Source organism: Colletotrichum gloeosporioides (genome assembly GCF_011800055.1).
Source record: "Colletotrichum gloeosporioides strain Lc1 chromosome Unknown consensus_79, whole genome shotgun sequence".
Taxonomy (NCBI): Eukaryota; Fungi; Ascomycota; class Sordariomycetes; order Glomerellales; family Glomerellaceae; genus Colletotrichum; species Colletotrichum gloeosporioides.
The window spans coordinates 367,027-391,956 of NW_025544724.1; the positions used below are offsets into that span (position 1 = coordinate 367,027).

The window sequence follows — 24,930 nt, forward strand, 5'->3', positions numbered from 1 at the left end:
TGCATTGGCATAAAAATCGCCATCGGAAAACGAAAATAACCGGTCTTCAAAAATCAAGGGACATAGCAAGGGATCGGAATCTACGGGGTGGCTGTTTACACAACAACAGGGCAGGGAGTTTGCTGGAGTTTTATCGTCTCTTTACCCCCCTCCTTCTTCTAGGCTTACACGGATTGGATCTCGGAGGTTGTAATAGGATGGATGTGCCCGGCGGCAGTAGCTCTGCACCGGGCCGTTCTGCTTTCGCTCGTTACTAAAATCTAAAATGGAGGATATATTGGCTTTGACTGATGGGAAGCATAACCTCCAAGGCCAGGTCGAGACTGGGTTTCTTGGATATGTCTTCAGGGAATGATTGTATAGGGAGGCCGTACATGCTTGATTTGACGTGGGGAACGGGGAGGTTAAAATAAGATGATGGAGGGTTAGGCTAGGTTGGCACATGCATTTGCGAGTCGTTATTTTTCTTGGATTTTCTGAAAGTGGAATAGAACATGGCCAGCGTCTACTCGTCACGGGTCGGCAGGCTGTGTGACTCGGCACCGCATTAGAGACGTTTGGAAGAGGAAAAGCTGATACCACCGTCTAATTATCGTCCACTATATACAAAAGCTGTTGTCGTTGTATCTTATCAGATTGGTTTCACCTAGCAAACAAGTAGTGATGGCCGTGCTCGGGATTCTAGGAATGTTCGTCACGAAACGTACATAACCCTCGGCTTGCCCAAGTGACCAATACCGAACTTTACCGATCAGACTTGGAGAGATAACACCTGACGTGAAGGACAGCGGCGCCTTTTTTTGCAGGACAGACAAATCACTAGGGGCTCCCAATGTTGACGAACAAATTCTATACACTAATACAAGGCCACGCGGGCGGGCTCCAGACATGATCAAACATGCAGAGCAGCGTCGCATTGCCGTTCGAGGCGCGGGAGAAGCACCGCGTTATGGGCTACCATACCGAACCGTCCACCCCATCGCGGCCAAAGTAAAGCCCTCCGGCTCTCTTTTCCCTTCGTCCCTTCATAAGCTGAAAGAGCCACAGACGCCGCATCTCTCTCATGTAAGTCACCCCCCTCCCGGTTCTATGTTGCGAGTGGCGATGTCGATGTCGGGGGCAGGGCTAAAATTGTACAGACCGCCGGGGAGACGGGTTTAGCGGAGAAGAGTGATTGTTTTTTTGTTTGGATTTAGTGAGCATCGGGTTGGCTGAGGATGTACTCGACGGCCTTGTCGACTGTTTCGGCGGGGTTAGTATATTCTTCCTAACGGGTGCCAGCTGCGGCGACAACGGGGGATGCGGTGCTACGAACTCGAGTGGATGGTGTCGGCGTCCTTGTCGGGGATCTCGATGCTGAACTCCTCCTCAATGGCCATGACGACCTCGACGGTGTCCAAGCTGTCGAGGCCGAGGTCGTTGGCGAAGTGGGCAGTGGACTTGATCTGTGCAAAGGCAAGAATGAGTGTCAGCTCTGTGTCTGGAAGCTCCCGCGCGACCCAATTGGGTCGGTCTTGACGGGTGGTGGTGGTGGTGATGGTGGTGATGGCAGGAGGGGCAACGTACGTTGGCAGGGTCGTTGACCTTGTCGAAGCCCTGGAGCAGAGCAAAGATGCGGCCCTCAACCTCGTCCTTGTTCAGGCCAGTAGCGGCAGAGTAGAAGCGGACGGAGACGGCCTTGGGGGCGGCGCGGGCGAAGGCGGCACGGGGCGCGACGAGAGAGCTGCGGGCGAGGGGAGCGGACTGCTGGACGGCGGGACGGATGGCGCGCGAGGCGGCGGCCGCGGAACGGAGGACTGCTGTGCGGAACATGGTTTTGGTTTGTGGTCGAGGGAGACGGACGGGTCGAGGAAGGCGAAGCTTTGCGAGAGCTCTGGCGTCGGGTTGGGGGGATGCGAGATGGTTCGTTCGGGGGTGGCAGCTAGGCTGGTCTGATGGGAGCTCTGGGGGTGGTGGAGGAGGTCATTGCCATGATGATAAATTTCTCGTCACCCCGAGGCGTTCCCTGGCTAGCTCCGATCTCGACCACGTGACCGGTCATGTGATTCGCTGGAAATTCTTAATTTGCGCGATGGTCGTCTCTCGCAAAGCTTTGAAGACTGCAGGACTCGATAGTAAGTGTGTGATACTATGAAAAGTCTCATGCAAATTTTCGAGACCAATTGAGGAGCAGGCGCCGGTCGCCACTGCCTTCATCATGATGATGCTTCCTTCCTTCCGACATGGCAGATGTTCAGAAGCCACGTGACCCACCTCCAGCCAATCAATTCCCGCTCTTTGTAATCCCGCACCAAAGCTCGTCCCCCCCAGCCCAGTGCCGGGCAAATGTCCCAGTAAACGTCAAGCTCAACACCCGAACAACCGCAACTTCCTCAATTGCACGTCGCCTCCCGACACCCCGCGATCCTCGATCACCCCCCCTTCGACCTGCCGCCTGCCCGGTCAATTGGAGCCGTCGCACACCCTCCACGTCGAATCGAGAATCACACAGTCTCCGACAATGCCTCCCGCGGCGCAGCTTCCCGTCACAATGTTCCTCGCAGCGTCGAGGCCGGCCGCGAGAAACTCGTCGGCCGTCCTGGTCAACCGCCTCATGGCCGCCAACGCCGTCCGCAATTACGCCACCCCCTCTGGCCCCCCGCCGACGAACTTCCGCCAGAAGAGATTCGAGACGTGGGACGAGGACAAGGAGTCTACCCTCAACAAGATGGGCAGATTTTTCCTGCTGTCCGAGATGGCAAGGGGAATGTACGTGCTCATGGAGCAGTTCTTCCGCCCGCCCTACACCATTTACTATCCCTTTGAGAAGGTGGGTCGACTTCTTGTTTCTTTTGGCTTGGGAGGGCGTTGGGAGTATTCTGGCGCGGGAAATGACGGGACGAGAAATGGAAATGCGGAAGGGAGCCACGGAACAGCAGCCGGGGTCGGAATTGACCTCGTTGCGACACCCGACAGTCACGCAGTCATGAAGGACGAAGGGGCGAGCGTTCGAGCAACCACAAGGGGGAATCAAAATATCGCGAAATATCGAAGCTAACATCAAACCCCAGGGCCCCATCTCTCCCCGCTTCCGTGGCGAGCACGCCCTCCGCCGCTACCCGTCCGGCGAGGAGCGCTGCATCGCCTGCAAGCTCTGCGAAGCCATCTGCCCCGCCCAGGCCATCACCATCGAGGCCGAGGAGCGTGCCGACGGCTCCCGCCGCACCACCCGTTACGACATCGACATGACCAAGTGCATCTACTGCGGCTTCTGCCAGGAATCGTGCCCCGTCGACGCCATCGTCGAGTCGCCCAACGCCGAGTACGCCACCGAGACCCGTGAGGAGCTGCTGTACAACAAGGAGAAGTTGTTGTCGAACGGCGACAAGTGGGAGCCCGAGCTGGCCGCCGTCATCCGTGCCGACGCCCCCTACAGATAAAAAGGATCGATTGGCAAGGGAGTCTTGGAGAGGAAACGAGCATCATTTTTCTTTGCGGGTTAATGCTTGAGAGGGACATGAGCAGAAAGAGAGCGGCGCAGAGCAACAGCAGGGGCGGCGTCTGCGGCGGCAGCAACAGCGGTGGCGAGGTTCTGGCGTGCTGTGTATGTGTACTACAGACAGGTCGGGATCTTTTAGACTTGTGTAAATATCTCGGTAAAAGCAACCTTTTCTTTGTCCGTTGTAACGCCGTATCATGTCTCGCTGTCTGGTGTGATGAGAGGGCAAGTACGAACACATGTGGCCGTAAGTGGCCGCCACACCTTTTGCTCCGAATCATTGCGGGCGGAGTCACAGTCACTCTTGCATGTGGAAGATTCGACGTGGGAAGATTATAATTAATGTGTCTCGCATATAGCCACGGCTGATGATCACACTCGTGGGTGTTAGCCATGTAGAGGGCATATCCAGTCAACGCCTTGCTTAAATCAAGCCAAACCACCCCCTTCCTTTTTGACGTAGCGCTACCATGAATCCAGAGTCTCGTCAAAATCACCACATTTTTCTTCATCATCATGGTCCATCAAAACCAGTCAAAAGACACGCAAGAACGCCTCAGAAACTCTTTTCCCACGCTCCCCACCAGATACCCATATTGGCGGCAATGACGAGATCCAGCATCTTCAGGCCTTCCGGATAAATAATCAGCTTGCCCAGCTTGGCCCTCTTTCCGCGGTTGCCACCGCCCGCCTTCTCCCGCCCGAGCCGGAGGTCGAACGGGCTAGGCACGTCCTCGTCGTCGCTATACTCGCCGGGCTTGCCAATGTTGAGCAGCTTGCTAAAGTGGCCGCTGAGCTGCTCCCGCTTGCCCTCCTGCTTGAACAGCTCAGTCGTCGGCAGGTTGAAGCGCAGCTCGCTGACGGGCGCCGAGTTGGACGTGCCCGAGGGCGCGAGCGGGTTGCTTTGGCCGCCGCCGGCGGTGGGGAGGACGTGGCGGCACTTGACGCTGCGGCCGGCGTTGCCGGTGCGGAACTCGCAGCGGCCGTCCCACGGTGACACGAACACGTAGCCGCGGGGCCGCAGGCCGTGGCCCGGCTGAGTGATGATGGGGCCCGAGTCGCTGCCGTTGGAGGACATGGAGCCCGTGGAGTGCGCGCTCAGCTGGCGCGAGTGGCGGTTCGAGCGCGGGGGCGGGGGGCTGCCATACGGCTCGTCGACGACGCTGCTCGACCGCGAGCGCGAGTTGAACTTTTCACGGATGTTGGTCGTCCAGGATTTCGCGTAGGCCATCACGACCTGCCTGTTGAAGCCGCCTTCCGAGGGGGGCTGTTGCATCTGCATCTGCTGCTGCAGCATCTGCTGCTGGGCGTGCCAGTTGAGGGCGTCCTCCGAGTTGGCAAAGGGCGGGGGCGCGACGGAGGAGGTGGAGGCGCGGGGCATGTCGAGGCTCTGGCGGAGGGGCATGTGGCGGAACTTTGCGTAGCCGGACGACTCGAGGCGGATGCTGATGGGGGGTTGGGGGGCGTTGGCGCGGCGGCGGTCGTGGGCGGAGAGGCCGGCGGAGTCGAAGGAGAAGTACTCGTAGTCCTCGCCCGAGTCCTCGAGCTGGTGGGAGGAGACGCGGCCAATGTTCCACTGGTTGCCGGTGCTCGGGTCGCGGCGGATGAGGGAGAGGGTGAAGGGCACGGCGGTGGTGTTGTGGAAGCGGTTCGGCGACGGGGAGCGGGAGAGCTGGCGGACGTGGTGCTGGTGAGGCGTGGATGTCGACTGGCGCGAGGTTGAGCGGTAGGATGGCTCCTGCGGCATACGCGAGGGTGACCCCGACGGCGATGGGCGGAAGGTGTCTGAAGGGCAGAGAACGTCGTGGTGATCCGGGGCCGGGGTCGGGATGGCTCGGGGGCCGACGGGTTTGCGGACCGGGGCCGGGGGTGAGTAGTACAAGGGCCGAGGAGGCAGATCCGGGCGGGCGTCGGGGAGGTCATCGGGGCGGATCTGGTCGTATGCGGTGCCGTAGCCGCCGGCGGCGGGGTGGGATCCGGGGAGGGGGTAGGATCGGGCGGGCTCGGCAGGTGGCGAGGGGACTTTTGCGGTGGAGGGCAGGGGTTTGCGGCGGATCTGGTTGGCGCTGCGGGTGCTGTCGATGCTGGACCTGGGCGTGTCTGGGTTGCGGAGGTGTTGCTGAGGCTGCTGGTGGCCGACCTCGTACGGTCGGTTTCCCTCGCCGGGGAGCTCGAGGTGGATGTAGTAGAAGGAGTTTGCGACGTCTTCGCTGGTGACGTTTTTGAGGTGTGGTTTTGACGTGGTGAGAATTACGTCTGGGCGGGGGGTTAGTTGCGCTCATTAGACTTTTGTTTTGTGATGCAAATGCGAAGAATAATGAAATGAAGACCAAAACATACCTCTGGTTCCCGGCACGCGTGAAATGTAGAGAGTTAACGGTTCCTGGCGCTCGCCGGCTGGGTTGTGAGGGTATTGGGGCGGATTGGCGGCCAGGTAGTTGAGCGAGGCCAGAGACCTCGCCTCGATCTGGGCGGCCATTCTGAAGAGGGATGGATTTTCCGCAGGGCCAGACGGGAGGGATGTGGGCGGGTTTTGTTCCTGTGTGAACAGTGTGACGGAGTGCAGGTCGGGAGGATGAGCTGAGATGTGGTGGTGGTGTGTGTAAGTGCGCGCGTACGTATGCAAGCAGGGCGTGCGCGTTGGATTGTATTGTATTGTATTGTCGGGTGGTGTTGGTGTATGTGAGTGAGTGAGTGGTTGAAAAGGGTGGCTGAGCCAAGACGAGGAGGTGATGTGAGGCGGGAGCGTTCACAGCCCACTCCAAATTATCTCTGCCCAAGGTCCTAACCACAAGGCACAAGGCACAGGGAACAAATAGGATAGGCACCTCAGCTCCCAAGTGCCGCGAAATGGGCCCAGCGGCGGCGGGGGTGGACGTGGACGTGGACTGCTGAGGGCGGAGACGGGTGGCCGGGGTGACCAGGGAGCTGGCGCTGTCACCGTCACAGGTCGCGAGCTGGTGTGGGCCGGAGCCGTCTAGAGTTTGCGATGATGGTGGAGGTCCGGATACCGGTACCTGAGGAGAATCAGAGCGAGGATGAAATGTTGGCGTGGTTGGGCGATCTGAGTAAGAGGTGATCGACGCTGCAGACGGCTCGGGTGGTTGGGGGCGTGTGCGTTTGGTAAAAGTTGAAACGACAGACGACGACGACGGGCTGAATGAGAAAATCGACGAATGGACAACGTACACACGAGACTGTCCGTATTCGATTCGTTGGTATTCGTGTGTGTGTATGTATGTATATATGTGGGTGTGTGCCTGAGGAGAGTGTGTGTGCTGCGTATTCCGTGCCTGGAAAGAATGACTACAGTCTTGGGACGAGCGGCTTGGCTGGTTGGTTCGTTTTGCTGGTGATGAGGCGTCCGAGGCGACGCAGGGCGCGGGAACCACGGACGGGAGGGATTGGATGAGGTCAGAGTCGAGGCCCAGGAGAAAAAAGAAACCAGGAAGTTGAACTTGGTGCCTGATTATTGTTTTCTTGTGTTTGTTTCGTTCTTTGCCGTCCTTCCCTAGTCTCCCAAGTGTGCTGTTGCGACTGAAAGCCGGGGTGTCGGCCTCTGTTTCTGGAGCGAGAACCCTTAGCTGGCCTGCTTGGAATCACTCGGCAACTGCTGCTGCTGCTGCTGCTGCTGATAATGATGCAGATGACCAGCTAGGCACGTAGGTAACTGATCGCAGTTGGTGGCTGAACAGGACACGGCAGGGTGTTTGTTCCAATGGCAAAAACGAGTCGTCAGCCGGCTGGGGCTGTGCTGTGCTGTTCCGCCGAAGCAGTGAGCGGCGATTGCCATGCGAAGCAGCGAAACAACGAGAAGCAGAGGGACCTCCGGGCTCCGTGAGTGTCCCTTAACGCTGCTTTGTAGGGTTGACAAGAGAGGTGTCTACTTCTTCTGCCGGCTTCACTTGTCTGCCGCTTTATTTTGGGACGGGAAATGTTTATGCAGCAGCAGGCGGACGGGCTTCGGGGACGGCGACGGCGGTGATGATAATTTAAAGGCGGGAGATGAGTGTGGGCGGCGCCTGGTCTTGGCGTCAAATTGGACGCTGAGAAGAAACTAACCCCCCAGCCTGTTGCAGTCTAACTCAACTCAACTCAACTCAAACAGAGGCACGGATCAGAGTCTAACTTGTCCTCGTCTTCGTCGCCGTCGTCTTCTCGTGTCTGACTGTGCACCAGACTTTTCTGCTTGCTGAGGTTGAGAAAAGGTTGCCGCCTGCAGGAGGGGCAGATCTAGAGCCAGGAGGATTGTCGTGTGAATGAAGGGGGGCCTGTGCTATTTTTCGCATCCTTTTCTCTGCTGCAACTTGGTGACTGAGCGAAATGGGACGGAACGGAACCACGGGAGGGATGGGGGCACGGGAGGTGACTGATGGATGGATGGATGGATGGGACGGGATGAGCTCGGGGCGACTGGATGATGCAGCAACAGCGACAGCGACAGCGACAGCGACGCACATGCGGCAAGCAGCCCTGCCTGCATCGTACCATGTCGTGTTTGCGTGAGCTTCACTCGGACTCCATCAGCTTCATCTGCCCCTCTGCCTGACTGGGCTGACGAGGCTGCGACCTCGCCGACTGGCCCTCGCGACAGTCTCGTTGTCTCGCTCCAGACGCTGGATGACGATGACTGGTCTCGGATTGCCCTTCGAGTCCCCTGGTATTCTATGCACTAATGCTCGAGACCCCTGGACATTGAAGCAGACCCTGAAAGACCGGCTACAACGACGTCCAAAGGAATTGGTACGTAAGTACGGAAACACACAGTCGCTACTGTATGGCCATGGCAGCTGAGTCCAGACATGCTGATATGGGTCGACAGCACGCACATGTCAACTGCCAAAGGGGATGAATATTGGACTGGATTTTGGCCGCAGCGGGTAAGGCCAGGAGACGCCGAGCGCTGAGGGGGGCCTCGAGGCTCGAGCTGTGGAAAGGGAGCAGGGATGAAGCATTCACTGGGGGCCGACTTGGACGAATAAGCATATTCGCATGAAGATCAGCGTCGCCCCGAGAACATCCACCAGCCTCTTAGAGTTGGGGATAGACTTGCAATCTCATCTTGCATAGAGTCAGTCGACAAAACACCTAGCCAGGAGCCCCTCGTCTCCGTCGTCTCCTCGCTCTCGTCGCCAACTCACACATTGACGCCGGCCATGGAGAGAGACCTCTGCAACAGTGCAACAGAAACGAATAGAGACGTCCCACCTCGACATCGACAGGCTCCTGGCCCCCTTCCACGTCAACATCAAGGGTCCAGTGTCCGCTGTGGCGGCAAGTCGAACGCGGCACAGGGGCACACCCGCGCGTGCCGCAAGGCCCTGAGACGGGTATCCCAGTCTTCATCACCAAAAGACAAGCGGCAGCTTAGCCACACTTGCGCCTCGCACAGAAGAAGCTGGCTTGGCTCGTACGAATGTGCTATGGTAATCCCCTGGAAGACACCCGCTTGCCTTGGAGTAAGACAGCAGCCCGTTCAGCGTGCCATGTCCTTGTCGAGGGCCAGCTGGCAGGTGGAAACTTTGAACCCAGGCCTCTGGCCTCTGGGTTGAAAGCTTGGGTTCCCCGGCGGTGCCATGAGTGTGGCCAACACCCATTCTCGGCCTGCGACTGCCGCCCTCCCTAACTCGTCGTCCACGCCAGCCGTCCTTCACACTCTTGCATCACCAGGGCGCATCACGGCTGTCGACGACGTTGACGATGATGTGTCGACCATGTCGAGATTGGCGACGGTGATGTCACGTCTCCAACCCGAATGCACATCAATGGAGCCGTCTGTGAGCTAGTTTTGTCTTTCCCTCTGTTCTATTTTCAATCATGTCAATCATCCAGGATCTTCATCCCTTACGAATCCCGAATCCTGCCATTTCACGCGATGAACACCATCAGCACATGTACGCAGTCCTCTATACAAAGGTTAATAATCGACGTCAGCTGTCTGTATGGGGTTCGTAAACCGGGAGGCTTGACGGCCGTGTGCCCAGACTGCCGGACCCAGGTGACCCTCGCCGACGACCAGTCGGATGTTTTGCACCGGGCGATCGGACGCGCACACGGAGACTTCTGCACCCCAACGGCCGCCTCGGGTCCTCCGCATTCTGAAATTCCCGACACCACGGCGCGGCGCCAAGTCCGGTTTGCACTCAAGTCATGTTTCCGTCCGAAAGCATGGCCGCTCGGAATTCCACACCGTCACCCGGCGGAAATACCTGCTCGAAGCGCCCTCAGTCGCTTCCTTTTCCCCCCAACGCGGATGTCGGCTGGACTTCCAATTTCATCGCCTCGCTGCCCCTTTGTTTGATACAAAGGGTTTCCTTACGTCATCTGGCCGGTCGTCGGCATATGGCCCCGTTTACAGGGCCGGACTAGTCCGTCTTGTCATTGTTCAGTGTGCCCCTCGCTCGTCTGATTTTTTTTCAGGGGCACCAACGGTGACCCGAAAGCGAACTCTTTATCCTCGACACGATATCTCATTGCAAACAATAGAGTGTTTGTTGTTCCTTTTACGGTTAAAGGCTATTTGGACCATACCGCGCACTTCTTAGCGAGAGGCGTCAATCGGGTGGGATCCCGAGTGCTGGTCCTTGCTATCCCGGCAACTTCGCTACCACTGGTGGGAGAATATCACCCACGGCTAGGAGGCATCGTCACATCGTGGTCCGGACCACCTGCCGACTTGGCAGATGGGTGTGGTCTTTTCCGGAACTCATTGATGGGCCTCTGGTGACTCCAAAGCGCTGCTGCCACGGGGTCCGGACATGGAGCAAGAGTCATGAAGATGACGGACGCAAAGTCCGACTTGCGCCCTGAGACTTTGCAGCCCGGGTCTTGCGTTTAGAGCCTAGCAATCACCTTTTCTCCCCCTTTTGACTTGAATCTCGTTATTCCGCCTATCATGAGTTCGTTTCACTGTTCACTTTGAGTAGAGGTCTGTCCCAACGATCCGGGAGCTATATCAGCCTCACATAATGCTCCGTTTTCTAGACTCGGCCGAGGGTGGACAGGCCTTGATTCGACTAGTGTTTCCAACAAACGAGACCACAACGCCAGTTGCGCCCCTCTTTTACGAGTAGTGACCAACGAGAAGGATTCTTCCGGCGGAAATACCACATCCCACCGGCAAATCTTCCCCATATTCTAGTCGACACGCGCTTCTGTCGTCCCCCTATCGTGGAATTTTGTCCTTGGACCCTGGACGAAGTTGGCAAACGCTCCATCGGGCCACTCCCTTACAGCCTAGTAAACACCCAAATGGAGGATATCTCCGTTCTTGCAACGGGTGATGGGCCAGAACCTCTCCTCCGCTTTTGAACAGTGTTACGTTGTATTGAGCTCCTCTCATTTCGCGTGCTTCTAGGGAGCGGCCTGGGACCTTGTTGGTTCTAGAAGGCCAAGAACGAGATGTAGTGTAGTATAAAGAACTTCAGTCGTCGCCTCGACTTCGTGTCTGTATCTCGTCTAGTAGCTCGTCACGTTCACTTCTCTGTCCATACCGTTCTCCATCAAACGTTTACATTCGTTCCAACCGTTCTTTTCATACATAAACCAACCGTCGCCATCATGCAGCTGTCTACTCTTCTCATGGCCGTCCTCCCGGCCTCGGCCATGGCCTTCCCCGGCATCTTCCCCATCGAGGGCCCGACCAAGACTGGATTCGCCAAGCGCGACTCTTGGGGCGGCGCCGTCTCCCTTGGCCCCTCCAAGTCTACCATCGTCAAGGCCGTCACCACCCTGACCCCCGGCGCCGCTCCCCCCACGCAGGCCGGCGTCCTCTTCCTCTGGCCCGGCATGTCCAACGGCACCGGCGACCTCATCCAGACGACCCTCGAGTCCTGGCCCGACAACAGCTGGTGCGGCGCCACCAGCGGCCAGTGGTGCGTCCGCGCCTCCGTCTTCGGTTCGTTCGGCCAGATCGACAGCGAGACGTCCGCCCCCGTCAAGGGCGACCAGGCCATCAAGATCGACTACACCCTCCAGTCCGACCAGAACACCTGGCGCCAGACCGTCACGGACGTGTCCTCCGGCAAGGTCATCAGCTCGCTCGACCACAAGTCCGGACCCTTCATGAGGGGCTACGGAACCGGCACCGAGTGCAACGACGGCTGCACCGGTACCATTGCTGAGCAGACCTACGCCAACACCGTCATCACCCTCTCCAACGCTGATACCTCCTTCGGCGAGACCATCGGCTCCAGCCAGGGTGCCGTCTACACCGGTCTTACCAGCAGCGAGGGCGGCAAGGTCTGGACCATTGCCTCCATCAAGGTCCCTGCCATGCAGTAAATACCCTGTCCTACAAAAGCGGAATTGGTTTCATTGTGTATATATATACGATAGTCTTTGATAGACTAGGAAGACGGGGCCATGTCTTCTTTAGCTGTAATTAAGCCTTTTGCCCCCTACGCTGCGTCTGTGTTACCGAGTGAATATTGTGAATCGATGCTGCGTAATTGGGCAAACCGTATTCTTTCGAGTCCAAGGCTTACCGTAGGACATAACATGTTTAGATGTTTCAATTTGAACGACGCCTACGTTGTTACTAGCGTGTTAGGCATGGGTGTCATGGGCTTTGGCCTGAAACGAGGTCATGACTGCGTCTCTTGTGAACCATGGTAAGCATGTTATGTACAAGTGTATGCAATCGTAAGATATGATATGAGAGCTTGGAAAGGTAGGTCATGGCTGGAGTTAGAGGATAAGAACAAATGAAATCTGACGAGAAGCGCGCATGTCTTCATTTGCCGAGAAATGCCATAGGATAATTTGCAAACTCTTTGCCTGGTCTTTAAGAATACCCAAGCTCACTTAGAAAGCACGAGGAATTCAGAAATAATCCATCATCACTCCTTGGTATAGAAACGGACTCAAGCGGTTCGTGATCGACTAAACTGCTGTTAGTCGAAAGCAATGGTTCGGTGTGTCGGTGAAGAGTTACGTCAGGCAGTACGTACCCGAGACGGGAGTTTGTCAGTGGTCTCCACACCCCGCGATTTCGGACGCAGGTGCACGAGCGCTGGCACGACGCTTGCGCCTGCACGCAAGTCGAGCTCTTTGGAGGGGAAGAAAAAAAAAAAAGCGACAAACTCCGAGAACCAGCATCGATTACCCGTCCTTCTCGGCACATCCCGCCCACCGCACTCCACGATGTCGACCGCGACGACCGCCCCCGCGGCGACCAAGGACGAGTCGCAGCCCGTCAAGAAGGGGGGCCCTACGGTCCTGCGATCCATCATCGCTGGATCTACGGCCGGCGCCCTGGAGATTGGTGAGTTACGACGACCGGACTCGTCCACAACTCAATGACCTGAGCTAATCGCACCCATAGCCATCACGTACCCTGCCGAGTGTAAGAATCCCTACAGCCGAACGCCCCTCCCGAATTGCCTCTGACCCCCCGCGATAGTCGCCAAGACCCGTTCGCAACTGAACCGCCAACTGGCCGACGGCAAGAAGCTGCCCTGGCCGCCCTTTGGCAAGCAGTGGTATGCTGGCTGCACCACGCTGATCATCGGCAACTCCCTCAAGGCGGGAATCCGTACGTCGACTACGCGGCCGTGTGGGATGACAACGACTAATGACGCAATTGGCAGGATTTGTCGCGTTTGACCAGTACAAGAAGCTCCTCGCCGATGCCGACGGCAAGATCTCAGGCCCCAAGACGGTCATTGCCGGCTTTGGCGCTGGCGTCACAGAGTCCGCGCTGGCCGTGACGCCGTTTGAGAGTATCAAGACAACGCTGTAGGTTAACGCCCATCGCGGCGAGTCTCGCCACGGCCCTGCTAACCATTCGCCTCGCAGCATCGATGATAGGAAATCCCCCAAGCCTCGCATGCGCGGCTTCCTGCACGCCGTCCCCATCATCGCCCGCGAACGTGGAATCCGCGGCTTCTTCCAGGGCTTCGTCCCCACGACGGCACGTCAAGCGGCCAACAGTGCCACCCGGTTCGGCGCATACAACATGCTCAAGCAGCTGGCCGAGTCCTACACCGCGCCCGGGGAGAAGCTTGGCGCCGTCGGCACCTTTGCGATGGGTGGCATTGCCGGCCTGATCACGGTCTATGTCACGCAGCCTCTCGACACGATCAAGACCAGAATGCAGAGCATCGAGGCACGGACGCAGTACGGCAACTCGTTCCGTTGCGCGGGCATGATCTTCAAGCAGGAGGGGCTGCTGACGTTCTGGAGCGGTGCGCTGCCTCGTCTGGCCCGTCTCATTGTGAGCGGAGGACTGGTGTTTACCATGTACGAGAAGAGCATGGATTTCATGGACAAGATGGACCCCGAGAGACGATACATTTAGGAATCGTTGGTACTTGAAAATAGAATGGCGTTTGGGTCTACTTTGTATCGGCATAGACACACGATTCAGGGTACAGGTATTATACATGGTACTGTACATAGTTGAGGGTCCAGCAATAACGTCTCGCAGAGGGACATGGCCTTGCCAGGGACGGTGCGACATGCGCGGGGTATGTGATGTGTCGTGTCCTTCATTATTGAAATCTGAACATGCCGCTGAGCTTCTTGGACATGTTCTGTAGCCAGCCTCGCGTGGGGGCCTCCTCCAGCTCTCTCAGCAAATCATTGAAATATGTGGGCTGGCTCTTGGGCTGCAGCAGCTCGCCGTTCAAGGGAAACTGAGGGCGGTTAGCGGGAGGTAAGTCAATCGCACGGAGCCGTGGCACACACCTGCTTCTTGAACCTGTCATCGGCCAGGGCGTACAGGGCGTTGGCCTGCTTCAGCTCGCTCAACTCGTTGACGGCGGGGTTGGCAAACCTCCTCTCGAGGCCGCGGGCGGCGAACTCGGGGAACTGGACTTCGGGGCGGAGGTTGTCTTTTGGCCACAGCGCCAGAGCGCGCTGGAAGTGCTTGTATGCTTGCTGCAGTTAAACCGTGTAAGCAACGGAGGGACGCATCGCGGGAGCTGCAGCGAAGAAGGGAACTACTCACGCTTGTTGACCGGGCCATGTTTGCGAAGAGAATAGGAAAGGGTGAAATGTTTGGTTGTTACTCTCCCAACATGGTCTCGCCGTGGAAGTGAATCCTTGCCGGCGGAGGAGGGGTTAATGCGACGAGATGGCGAAGTCGCAAAAGATGGAAGACGCCGTCATCGACGTCAAGGATTTCTGCGCTGGATTACAGACGCAAATTAATTTCTGGAGCGCACGCTGCCCCGGAGCTTACCCGTTCCGGCAATCGGCAGAGCAGCTTTGAGGTGGATTATTGTGAGGTTTATGATTGGCTCTTGACGACGGCCTGCTGCAGGGTAGGTGCACGCGAGACTGAGTACCGTACGTACCTGGGGCATGATTAAGTCCTTGTGATGTCTGTCGGCTTGCTTGATGCCTTGAATTCGCATTGTTGCTTTTATCTTGTTCTAAACGGCTGAGTACCTAGGCAATGGTCATTTATCGAGAAACCCTGTAGCTTTCTCAGCGCCTTTTTGCCAAAAACCATCATGAAATACCTACCTTCGAGAAGTCGTTTGCCCTAGAAAATATTCCAAATCAGACTACATCTAGCAACTCAATAAATGGAAACAGAAGACAGAATCTCTAAAATGGTGAAGTATAACCCTTAAAAGGAGGACTTATATACATTATACATAAACGACGCCACTAAATTGCGAGCAGGCAGCTCACGGTGCCAGGCGAGACTCTGGCGCCGGATCACTCACAAAGCTGCTATAAAACCGAGACAAGAGACAGCATTAACACACCATATTGGTACAGCAAGTTTGAGCTGAGATGTGCTCTAGAATTATTTATGTAGAACGGGTAACACAAGGTACCATGTGGCCGGCTACGGATATTGAGAAATGGGTGTTATCGCTAGTGTCTCCATCTTCATCATTGTCATGCTCAAGAGAGGTATGCCAATATCATTGGTCGGTAAGGTAGCGACAACCATATCGCCTCAAGCATTCCAGACTGCTCCCATGACAGTGTCGGACGACGAAGCCTACGCTGTAGACCGAGTCGGAAATCAACAGGTTGGCGCGAGTTGATGGAGAGGTCACATGACCAACCACGCCCAGTTGTCTCGTGCCCACGCCCTGTCCTCCCCACTCTTCCAGTACCTTCGGCCCAGGCCACGGCCTGCTAAGCTGGAATGGCTTAGCGCATAGTCCCGGGCCATGTCAAAGGGCATCACTGCCACAGGGGGCACAGGGGCTTGCTCCAGGCATTTTGGCGCCCTTATTGTCGCAAAGCCCGCCTTACGTAAGACACCTTGGTACCCAAGGCACGGAGTCGACGCATAAGCCTCCACCCGCACTTTCGCCCCTTAGTGAGGTGCACCTCCGTCGGCTACCCCCCAAACGCACCGAGCCAACCGCCGCGACTGCTTGGGTGAGGAACAGCAGCAGAAGCCCGCCCGCTACGGCTGTTTCCCGTCGCCCTCGTCGTCTTTTCCTTGCATTGTTCTTTAGCAACCTCCAAACACCCGTCATTCCTTTTGCCGCCTCTCTTCCCCTCCGACGTCTCCTACGATTCCGACTGACGATCGACATTTCTCCTTTCCGCTTTGTTTCTTTTTCTCTGCGTCCCCCCCGATCCCATCTTCTTCCGACGTTCCCTGCCTGGCCTTTTCCCATCTTCCTCTCGCCGTTTCAATCAACGCTAGTCGCATCGTCCGCAGTGGCGAAAGGGGCCTTTCGAGTTCCTCGATTGAAACACGCCGCCGTAAAATCACACCAAAAAAATCGTCAAGATGGCCGGAGGCTATGAGAGGGTAAGTCCCATGGCCTGGCCCCGATACCTTCCATCGCCGCCGCGATAAACATACTGACGTCTTGTTCCATCAGGTGAATGCCCATGATCACGACGAAGACGACTTCGAAGCCCCCAACTCCGCTCCGCCAAGACGACAATCGCAGCCCGTCCCCAACTCACCACCGCCCTCTTTCCACTCCAGAGCGTCGTCGCGCGACCGTCGTGGAGTTGATCCCGCACTGGCAGACGCCTTCGATACCGACGGTGACGATAGCGATGACGACGCCGATGACCGACAACGCTTAGTCCGCGCCGACTCCACCCAGGCTTCCCGCGACGCATCACGCAACCCTTCCTCCGACTCGAGACCCCAGCCCGAACGCCATGTCACACAACTGCCACCAACAGCCTCCACCACCGCCGGCGGCCCGACAACGCCCTTCCGCATTTACGGCAGCGGCATCCAGAATGAAGGCGTCTTCTCCAACTTGACTGCGAAGCCCGAGCGTGGAGGCGAGGTGAAGGAAGAACAACCTCCCGTACGTCGCATCAATCTCCAAGGGCAGAATGGCCGTGATTTCGAGCGAATACTGACAGAAAATAGACGTACGAGCAGGCCGCTGCCGATGCCGCTCCCCCCTACTGGGAAACTACGATCCTCGCCCCTGGCCTCGGCGGCCCCGACGAAGTCTACATCGACGGCATGCCCGTTGGCTCACTCTTCAGTTTTGTCTGGAACGGCATGATCTCCATGTCCTTCCAGATCGTCGGCTTCATCCTCACTTACCTCCTTCACTCGACCCACGCGGCCAAGAACGGTTCGCGCGCGGGCCTCGGCATCACGCTGATCCAGTACGGCTTCTACATGAAGGGGACGACGGAGGGTGACCATCCACCCAAGATGAACGGCCAAGACGGTTACGCTGCGCCTCCCGACCCGAATTCTCACAACTTCGACCCCAACGCGGTGACGGGCGAGGGTGGCGGCGGCGTGGCGGACATCACTGGACAGGAGTGGATTGCCTACATCTTAATGGTAGTTGGTTGGTTCGTCCTTATCAGATCTGTTAGCGACTATCTCAAGGCGAGACGACACGAGCAGCTGGTGCTCCAGAGCCCAGACCGCGGCCTGCCCGTGCCCATCATTGCCGAGGGCGAATCGACGGAGAGAGTGGTTTAGTTTCGGCGTCTTTATGCATCACAACGCGCAGCAATGTGTCGTAGACTGTCCGCCTACTGGACAAAAAGCCTACAACAATGGCACCCTTTACTATGTCTTTGGCTGTGTCTTCGTGGGGTGCTAATGGGATGGGAATTCACGGCGTCGGGTAATCTGCATATATATCTGGCCATGGAAGCGCGAGGCCTCCCTCAGCATCACAACTGAGTTTCTAGTACATCTGCTCTTCGACTGCCCGACTAGTGTGACAAACAAATCCTTGGACAGCGTTGATTATTGCCTGACACGGTTGGCCTTGACGGAGCAAAACGGTGACATTCCTGCGGTGCTCGTGGGGAATCTTTCAAGGGAATTTAGTGGTCGCAGCGGGATGATCCGTAAGCGGGGGCGAAGGTTTAGCGCTCGCCGGGGTGTTGTGGACTCGGAACTGCAACGGTTTACTGCAGTTGCCCCTCATCTCCAGCGGCTCTAGAAGCTCTGGGGAAGCGGGTTACATCATTCCACGCGAACCATCGCCCGAGAACAGCTCCTGCTCCCGCCACATACCTACATCTAGATGCACCTTCCATTCTTCATGTTGATAAGCACCTAGGTAAGGAAGCGTACCTAGCTCAATACACCGCGAAACAGTTGTCCACCTTCTTCAGGTCCCTCGAGTTTTTCCATCTGTTTCTATTGTTATTCGGGTTTATTCGCCGCCACGATTTCTCGGTACCGTCTCGTTCGGAGAGCTCTCAAGCTCGTCCCAAGCTCGATCAACGACCAAACCAAACGCCAAGTGCACCGCTCCCTCCCTCTCAGCTTCAAGATGGCCTGGCGGAGCTCCGGCGCATCAAATAAAGACCTCGTCGAGAACTTGTGGCGTAATGGTCTCATAAAAGACCAACGGGTCAAGGACGCCTTTCTGAAGGTAAATGGCACGCCTCGCCACTTGGCCAAGGTAACGGCTGGCGCGAGCAGAGGTGCTGACATTCTAGGTTGACCGCGCATACTACGCTCCCTCCGCCCCCTACGAAGACTCTCCTCAGTCCATCGGTCACAAGGCAACCATCTCCGCGCCGCACATGCATGCCACCGCTGCCGAGTCCCTCCTCCCGCACCTCACCCCCTCCGCGACGAAACCGGCCCCGCGCGTGCTGGACATAGGCTCGGGGTCGGGGTACCTGACGCACCTGCTCGCGGAGCTCGTGGGAGAAAAGGGCCTGGTGGTCGGACTAGAACACATCAAAGCGCTGAGGGACCTGGGAGAGCGCAACATGCGGAAAAGCGACGAGGGGCGGGCTTTGCTGGACAGCGGCAAGGTGCGATTTCACACGGGCGACGGGAGGAAGGGGTGGGTAGAAGCCCCGCGGCCAGGGGAAGAGGGAGGCGGCACCGGATGGGATGCCATCCACGTCGGCGCTGCAGCCGTGGAGCTCCATCAGGAGCTAGTGGATCAGCTGCGCGCTCCGGGCAGGTGAGTAGTAGACTGCCTGTATATCGACGATAGTCGTCGCGGGGGCTAACTGCAGCACAGAATGTTCATCCCCGTCGAGGACGACAACGGCTACGACCAGTATGTCTGGGCCATTGACAAGAAGGAGGACGGATCCGTCGTCAAGGAGAAGCTTTTCGGTGTTCGATATGTGCCCTTGACTGACGCGCCTAAGTCATGATGTGTGACGTAAACATCTAAAGTAACAAGATTGACGTGAAAACGCTGCGCTAGCGACCGTCTACTGTATATATCACAACCTTCTATATACTTCATGAGTTTGTCTAGGCTAATAAACTCGTGGAATTGACGTACTAGGCTTGAGGGCTGATGATTCACTGGCGCAGTGTTGCAATCTTCAGCCGAACAAATACTAATGTCCTCCAAATATCACAACCCTTGGCTCCTTGCTAGTGTAAGAAACGCGACAATGGGCATCGAAAGACATACCTGCCGCACATAGAGCTGCTAAAGCTGATTGCTCAAGGCGTGAAAGCTTGGTACTCCCGATGCACAGGGCGAGGGAATCAGAGGTAACGCAACAATGATGGTCGTCCAGCTATAACACATGGATGCCTAGAGATTGGCGCGTTTACAACAAGATGTTGCGGGCTTCCACAGCCTGTGTACAACGACATTGGATTGATTACTTTGCTTGTGTGCTGGCTGGCTGTCAACTCAACATCGCATTGCTGATTGACAATCAAATCAATCACCTCCATCAATGACGCCTAAAGAGGTACAAGGACGACGTGTGGAACAAGCCCTGGCTGCAAATCGTTCTAAAAACAGCTGGTACTCACATTCTACATTCTGAACTTCTCCATACACAATTCCTCAAACTCGCTCAACATCCTTTCCGGTCCTTCCAAGCCTGAGGCGCCCTTTGACCGAACATAATCAACGTGTTGTTTGAAGCCACGCATAGCTGTCCGCAACATACCCATCAATCTGTCACTGGGCGCTGGCTTGACTGGATCTGACAAACGGGCGTGTGTACAGAGAAACTTCCGATGAGCCTGCATGAACTCACTTCTTGCCTTTCTTGACAAATATCTCCCCCAATTCACAGAGGACCAGAAGGCTGTCGAAATTGTCTTGATATCTCTCCGTATGTCCGGTCTTAGAGTTGTCTCAAACTCCTCCCAGGTCGCTCGATTCAGAGTCCGCTGTTTGCAAGATAGGTTTGGACCACGACAGACATTGAAGGGTCGGGTCCTCAAACGGCCCGCCTTTACAGGCTGCGGAGGTTTCTCGATGCTACCATGCTCTCCAAACAACTGTTGATGCTGCTGTTTGTTGTGCTCTCGTCGCCGCTTGCGCTCCCGAGCCGCCTTCGCACGCTGCTTTTTTGTTTTCTTGCGGTTTGTCTGCGCCAATACAGTCATGTTAGGCAGTGGTCTGACCTGGTCATCAGGAGAGCCAGCATCCAAGCCACTAGTCGGAGTGTCAGCAGTGTGAGCAAGGGTGGCTTTATCTCAGGTGATGGGAGTTGTCTTACTCCTCTTCATAATCAGAAGTCGATTTCGCGACTCTCGCTCCCAGAACTTCGTCATCAGCCGCAGCTAAGAATGGAAGCTCACGTTGAGACGGCGCCGGCACGCCTACGGACTCAAGTAGCTTCAAACAGTGTTCTCTCTCCAATCGCAGATGTGAGTTCTCCGCCCGCAACCCCACGTTCTCCGCCAACAGAGCCTCCAACGCCACCTTGTTGCGCAGCAGCTCTGTCCGTAGTCCCTCGATCTCGAGCACATGCCTGGCCGGTCCATTCCTCATGCAGGTTTTCTGGAGCTCGTACTTTCTCCCAGATTGCTTGACGAGAAACGCTTCCATCCGATAGGTTTTCTGACCAAATGTTAAGAGGAGATACCCAGCGTACCGGCGGCACTTACATGCGATTGTTGGCCTTTCCAAAGCTGGATCCCGGGCAACCTGTCGAATGGGCTCTTGAACCCGAGCCAACTGTTAGACGAGTGAAATGCGAACCTTGAAGCGACCATGCTTCCCCTTCTACGCCTAACGTACCGACACACCACACATAGCGTAGTATATATCCCATAAGTGGGATTTTCTAAACAGGAGCTCAAACCGCTCCTGCTTTCGCGGTGGCTTTTCGTACGACTGCACCTGTAGCTCGGCGTCACAACGACGGCAGCCTGGTAGGCAAAGGCAGCACGCGCAGCATGGTGACTTGCGGTGTTTTTTCCGCCGGTCCCGCCTCGAAAAACAGATCTGATTTTCACATTCGTCGATTTTGAGTCGCTTACAGGCCAGCAGATTGGCTGCTTCCATGAGGATGCCGTGCCATACTACCAAACAGGTTAGCTGGGTCATTACCGTGTCACCAAGTCGCTTGCCTTCAGGACTGATGTCGAGGAAGGCGCAAATGAGGTAAAGAGGCTGGAGGAATTCCACGGTGAAAACATGCGGACTGTGCACTTCGGGAATGACCTCTCTTGCGCAGCTCACTTCCATGTTTATGCAGATGGAACGCAACATGCTTTGCACGAGGCTGGTGGGATCTTCGACTACATCCTCGACTTCGGCCATGGTTGTGGTACGCGGTGGAAGAATTGATGGAGGGTAAACCTTGACCAATTTTCTGAGGAGGAAGATCTCCTTTTTATCGACGAGAGAGCCATCGCTCAATCACCCAAGCGTCTCGAATGGGAGCTGCCAACAATCCCAACTGTTCCGAAGGCCAAGACGCGTCGCGTGTATGAAGGACGTGTCGTGGCTCATCTTAGACCCTGGTAAAGGAAAGCATCTGATTACTTCGAACGGCGATGGAGCGTTTCGATTGATTAACCTGTGGCGCCTTGGGGCCGCGCCAGTCCTGACAACCCCTTGCGTCATGCAAAGACAAGCTGCCCAAATTTCCTTTTCTCGCAATCGATACATCTCGAAAAAGAAAAGAAATGGCAAGTTCAGCGGCGGCAACCCGACGTGCTTAGGGGGGCAGGGGAAATGTGGGGGGTTGGCATGCTAACCCTGGAGTCTTCCGCGTCTTCCGCGTCTTCATTCTCTCTTTCATGGATTGCCCAGGACAAGACTCAATACTCAGGATGTGTATTCGGTTCAGTCGCAGGGGAAAACGATCATTTCTATCTTCTCGTTGTGATGTACATGTGGATATCGTGTGACTATTGAATGCGAGGACAGGTTCCCGACCATAACCTCTCGACTCCAATCCAAAGAGCAGATAGACCCCTCATAAATCATAAACTCGTTCAGATTTGGTTTTGCTCTTCTTCTTTCACAGCCTCTGCCTGTCGGGATTCCATCTCTTGGTCTAGTTTCGTGTACTCTAATACCACGTTCCCTATCCGCGGCATATGCTTGATACTGAGAAATGCCTGTCCGTGGTCCATGCCAGCCAGGTACATCAGCTCCAGCTCCCCTTGTCCTGACCACCTGTCAGGCGTAGTGGACCACTCGTGTTTATCGGCGCGGCTATAGTTGAGGTCGCCGAAGTAGACGTAGCTGGCCACCGCGTCTGGGTCTGTCACGCAGTCCTCGCCGCCCAAGACCACTGTCGTGCGTTTCCCTTGAAGCTCAGGGGTCCAGAGAATAAAGTCCTGCCAGCGGAAGCGCCTTGCTAAGGTGTGCGCTGTCATCGCGTCCGTGGCTACGAACCAGATCTCCCATTCATTGCCCCATTTCGGTGTTCGTCGAGTGAAATTGTAGGCCACTGCAGGAAGATGGAGCAGCAGCGAAACGGGATCGATAAGGACGATGGAGTTAATTCGTCTCGCCAGGTCTGGTTTCTTGAGGAGGGGCGCCGCAAATAGGGTACCGAAGGAGTTTCCCACAAACACAAAGTCGTTGTAATTTTGTTGCTGAATAATTGCATCCATGCCGGCGACAAGCTCGTCGGTTGGGGGCAACGGCGGGCAAATGCGTGAGGAGACGGGTAGTATCTCGATACAGAGCACACCGACGTCCTTAGGAATAGTCCACAGCCAGTATAGATATGGGAGCAGGCCGACACCGACTCCGTGGATGAACAAGATCGGGCGATGTTCCTTGGATGAATGCGGACGGCAAAAGTAACTCAGCTGCGAGCTATTCGATTCATTCGGTGCCAGGAGGGTCATAGGTCGCAAAGGGAAGACGGAGAAGAAAGTCTTGCGCGGTTGTCGGTAAAACTTGAACCCTCTGATCGCTAGGACAACGGTCACAAAGAGGTCGAGGCCTCCTACTATCTGATTTTGTCTCATGAGCTACTTCATCGTCGCTGAAAGGTGACGAACTTACAAGATAGAACAGCAAGCTGCGATGCCTGATGTCGATCGGATCGAAACTGAGGCGCATTGGGGTAGAGTCACCATATCCCTTCTTGATGGTTACTCCCGCGCGCTCTTCTGCATCTGCGATGTATTCCTCGAGCTCGGCGTCGTGCTCTCCTGGATTGCCCTGCTTGTCGAACAGCGCCCACATCAACCAGTCCTTCACATTCTCTCTGCGAATGTCTCCAAGCTGGGCGTTGCAATGCCATTTCCGTATGTACTGCTCGACATCTGGAGCGTGGTCAAGGCCCTTTTGAAAGAATTGTCGGCGCTCGGCCTGCGACAATGGTTCGACTTCGAAGCCCGGCTTCTGTAAGCGAGATCGGAATGGAAGATAAAAGGCGAAATAGAAGATAATCTCGATAAGACCAATAACTTCGATTATGATAGACACGGGGTGAGCAATCCCAGGCACACCTGCTATGGCGAGAATAAACCAGAAGTAAATGAAACACAAGAAGCCTAGGTACTGGAAGAAGACCACCATGGTCCTCACCAGGATGAGTTCCGGGACCGACTTTCCCACAAGCATGTCGAATAATCCAGGATGGGATTGAATGATTGGTCTAGGGATGATAACCAGATCACATCTGGTTGTGCTCGAACGATTCGATCTGGAGGCACACTTCTATCTTTATTATGACCATAGGAAGACGCGTAGTCCGATAGCTGGGAGCTGGTGTCAGAGATCTACGAAACAGCATGGATGAGGCCTGGGCCGTGAAGACCCTCCGGCCGAGGGAAAAGTTCCCAGTACCCTTGCTTGTGACTTGTGATTTGATAAGTTGGTCACTGAGATTCATCCAGCACGCTCCTTGAGGAAGTAAGTGATGTGAGAGTTCAGATGAAACTCAAACGACCCTGTACCGCCCACGCTGGAGTGAATCGCCGCATCCAGTACCGCATGAGAGTAGGGAATACTCTCCTTGCCACAACGAAACGTCACGTTTGTGCTTCAAGGTTGGGTTCGCAGGGATGCGCATGTCGTCCGCAGTATTGCCGATGCCCATCTTGTGGGCTGCCAGGACAAGTTGGTGGTCGAAGACAGGACAATGATGGCAAGTTCGAAGCCAATTTCCCGACGGGGTCACAAAATGACACTCGTCGGGTCGTATCGTGACGAGTGTGGGCGATATCCAGAATGTCACGCTAGGCCGACATGTGTCATCTGGATGAAGAGATGAAGGGCCATGTCGAAGACGATGTGAATGAAGGCTTCCAGTTTCAAGGGCTTCGGAAGCGTCAATTTCGCAGAACAGAATCGACTAGGCGAGAGTCACGCGGCGCCAGAAGCCTGAGGGAGTCACTAATCGAGAATCGAGAATCGCAAACGAGTCAGGGAAGAGGGGTTTTGCGGGCAGCAAGGTTTGAACTCAACGGGCGATGATGATGGACAATGCATCAGAAGAACCGAGGAGGCGCAGGGTTTCGGTCGAGTGATGAACTGCAAGAGAACCAAATGACCAAGTGCCCGGGCGGAGGCCGCATGCGGTTCAAGCCCACCTTTTCATGGATCACGGAATCATGGGTGAAGAATCGGTCAGTTTGTCCCGTTGTCTGTCCTGAGGAGCTTACCATGCGTACAGGGCCACGACTGATTGAAGACTCCGATTGGACGCCACGCGCCGGACGGGGAGTAAGGGCGGAGGAATTCTCGACCGTCGACTCCCTTTCATATCACCGAAATACCTTTGTGGCGTCAGGGATCTAATCCTTCGACCCATATGCCTGGGTCGTAGCCCAAGCCACCAGCAGCAACTCGGCTCAACATGAGGCCTTCGCCATGATGTGGTTT

General features: G+C 56.0%; 8 protein-coding genes across 8 annotated transcripts; 4 read left to right on the forward strand and 4 right to left on the reverse strand.

Moving 5' to 3' along the window:
- Nucleotides 1-1,192: 1,192 nt before the first annotated feature.
- GCG54_00015533 (Acyl carrier protein) lies at nucleotides 1,193-1,812 on the reverse strand (the record flags this gene model as incomplete). The annotated part of the gene is made up of 3 exons (XM_045415315.1): nucleotides 1,193-1,239; nucleotides 1,316-1,445; nucleotides 1,567-1,812. The coding sequence occupies 3 exons, from the start codon at nucleotides 1,810-1,812 to the stop codon at nucleotides 1,193-1,195; spliced, it is 423 nt and encodes a 140-aa protein (XP_045259313.1).
- A 259-nt stretch (nucleotides 1,813-2,071) lies between these two features.
- Nucleotides 2,072-3,419, forward strand: GCG54_00015534 (NADH-ubiquinone oxidoreductase 23 kDa subunit; the record flags this gene model as incomplete). The annotated part of the gene is given in 4 exon segments (XM_045415316.1): nucleotides 2,072-2,114; nucleotides 2,139-2,244; nucleotides 2,260-2,809; nucleotides 3,051-3,419. 4 exon segments carry the CDS (start codon nucleotides 2,072-2,074, stop codon nucleotides 3,417-3,419), a joined length of 1,068 nt encoding a protein of 355 aa, XP_045259314.1.
- A 615-nt stretch (nucleotides 3,420-4,034) lies between these two features.
- Nucleotides 4,035-5,957, reverse strand: GCG54_00015535 (uncharacterized protein; the record flags this gene model as incomplete). Its single annotated transcript, XM_045415317.1, has 2 exons — nucleotides 4,035-5,734; nucleotides 5,819-5,957. 2 exons carry the CDS (start codon nucleotides 5,955-5,957, stop codon nucleotides 4,035-4,037), a joined length of 1,839 nt encoding a protein of 612 aa, XP_045259315.1.
- A 5,081-nt stretch (nucleotides 5,958-11,038) lies between these two features.
- Nucleotides 11,039-11,761, forward strand: GCG54_00015536 (uncharacterized protein; the record flags this gene model as incomplete). The annotated part of the gene is made up of 1 exon (XM_045415318.1): nucleotides 11,039-11,761. The coding sequence occupies one exon, from the start codon at nucleotides 11,039-11,041 to the stop codon at nucleotides 11,759-11,761; it is 723 nt and encodes a 240-aa protein (XP_045259316.1).
- Nucleotides 11,762-12,622: 861 nt separating this feature from the next.
- On the forward strand, nucleotides 12,623-13,778 carry GCG54_00015537 (Tricarboxylate transporter FUM11; the record flags this gene model as incomplete). The annotated part of the gene is made up of 5 exons (XM_045415319.1): nucleotides 12,623-12,743; nucleotides 12,804-12,824; nucleotides 12,882-13,013; nucleotides 13,069-13,216; nucleotides 13,277-13,778. 5 exons carry the CDS (start codon nucleotides 12,623-12,625, stop codon nucleotides 13,776-13,778), a joined length of 924 nt encoding a protein of 307 aa, XP_045259317.1.
- A 193-nt stretch (nucleotides 13,779-13,971) lies between these two features.
- On the reverse strand, nucleotides 13,972-14,447 carry GCG54_00015538 (uncharacterized protein; the record flags this gene model as incomplete). The annotated part of the gene is made up of 3 exons (XM_045415320.1): nucleotides 13,972-14,115; nucleotides 14,168-14,359; nucleotides 14,430-14,447. The coding sequence occupies 3 exons, from the start codon at nucleotides 14,445-14,447 to the stop codon at nucleotides 13,972-13,974; spliced, it is 354 nt and encodes a 117-aa protein (XP_045259318.1).
- A 1,743-nt stretch (nucleotides 14,448-16,190) lies between these two features.
- GCG54_00015539 (Protein-L-isoaspartate O-methyltransferase) lies at nucleotides 16,191-19,027 on the forward strand (the record flags this gene model as incomplete). Its single annotated transcript, XM_045415321.1, has 6 exons — nucleotides 16,191-16,211; nucleotides 16,285-16,731; nucleotides 16,797-17,239; nucleotides 18,123-18,282; nucleotides 18,350-18,828; nucleotides 18,889-19,027. 6 exons carry the CDS (start codon nucleotides 16,191-16,193, stop codon nucleotides 19,025-19,027), a joined length of 1,689 nt encoding a protein of 562 aa, XP_045259319.1.
- Nucleotides 19,028-22,076: 3,049 nt separating this feature from the next.
- Nucleotides 22,077-23,667, reverse strand: GCG54_00015540 (uncharacterized protein; the record flags this gene model as incomplete). The annotated part of the gene is made up of 2 exons (XM_045415322.1): nucleotides 22,077-23,051; nucleotides 23,104-23,667. The coding sequence occupies 2 exons, from the start codon at nucleotides 23,665-23,667 to the stop codon at nucleotides 22,077-22,079; spliced, it is 1,539 nt and encodes a 512-aa protein (XP_045259320.1).
- Nucleotides 23,668-24,930: the final 1,263 nt, after the last annotated feature.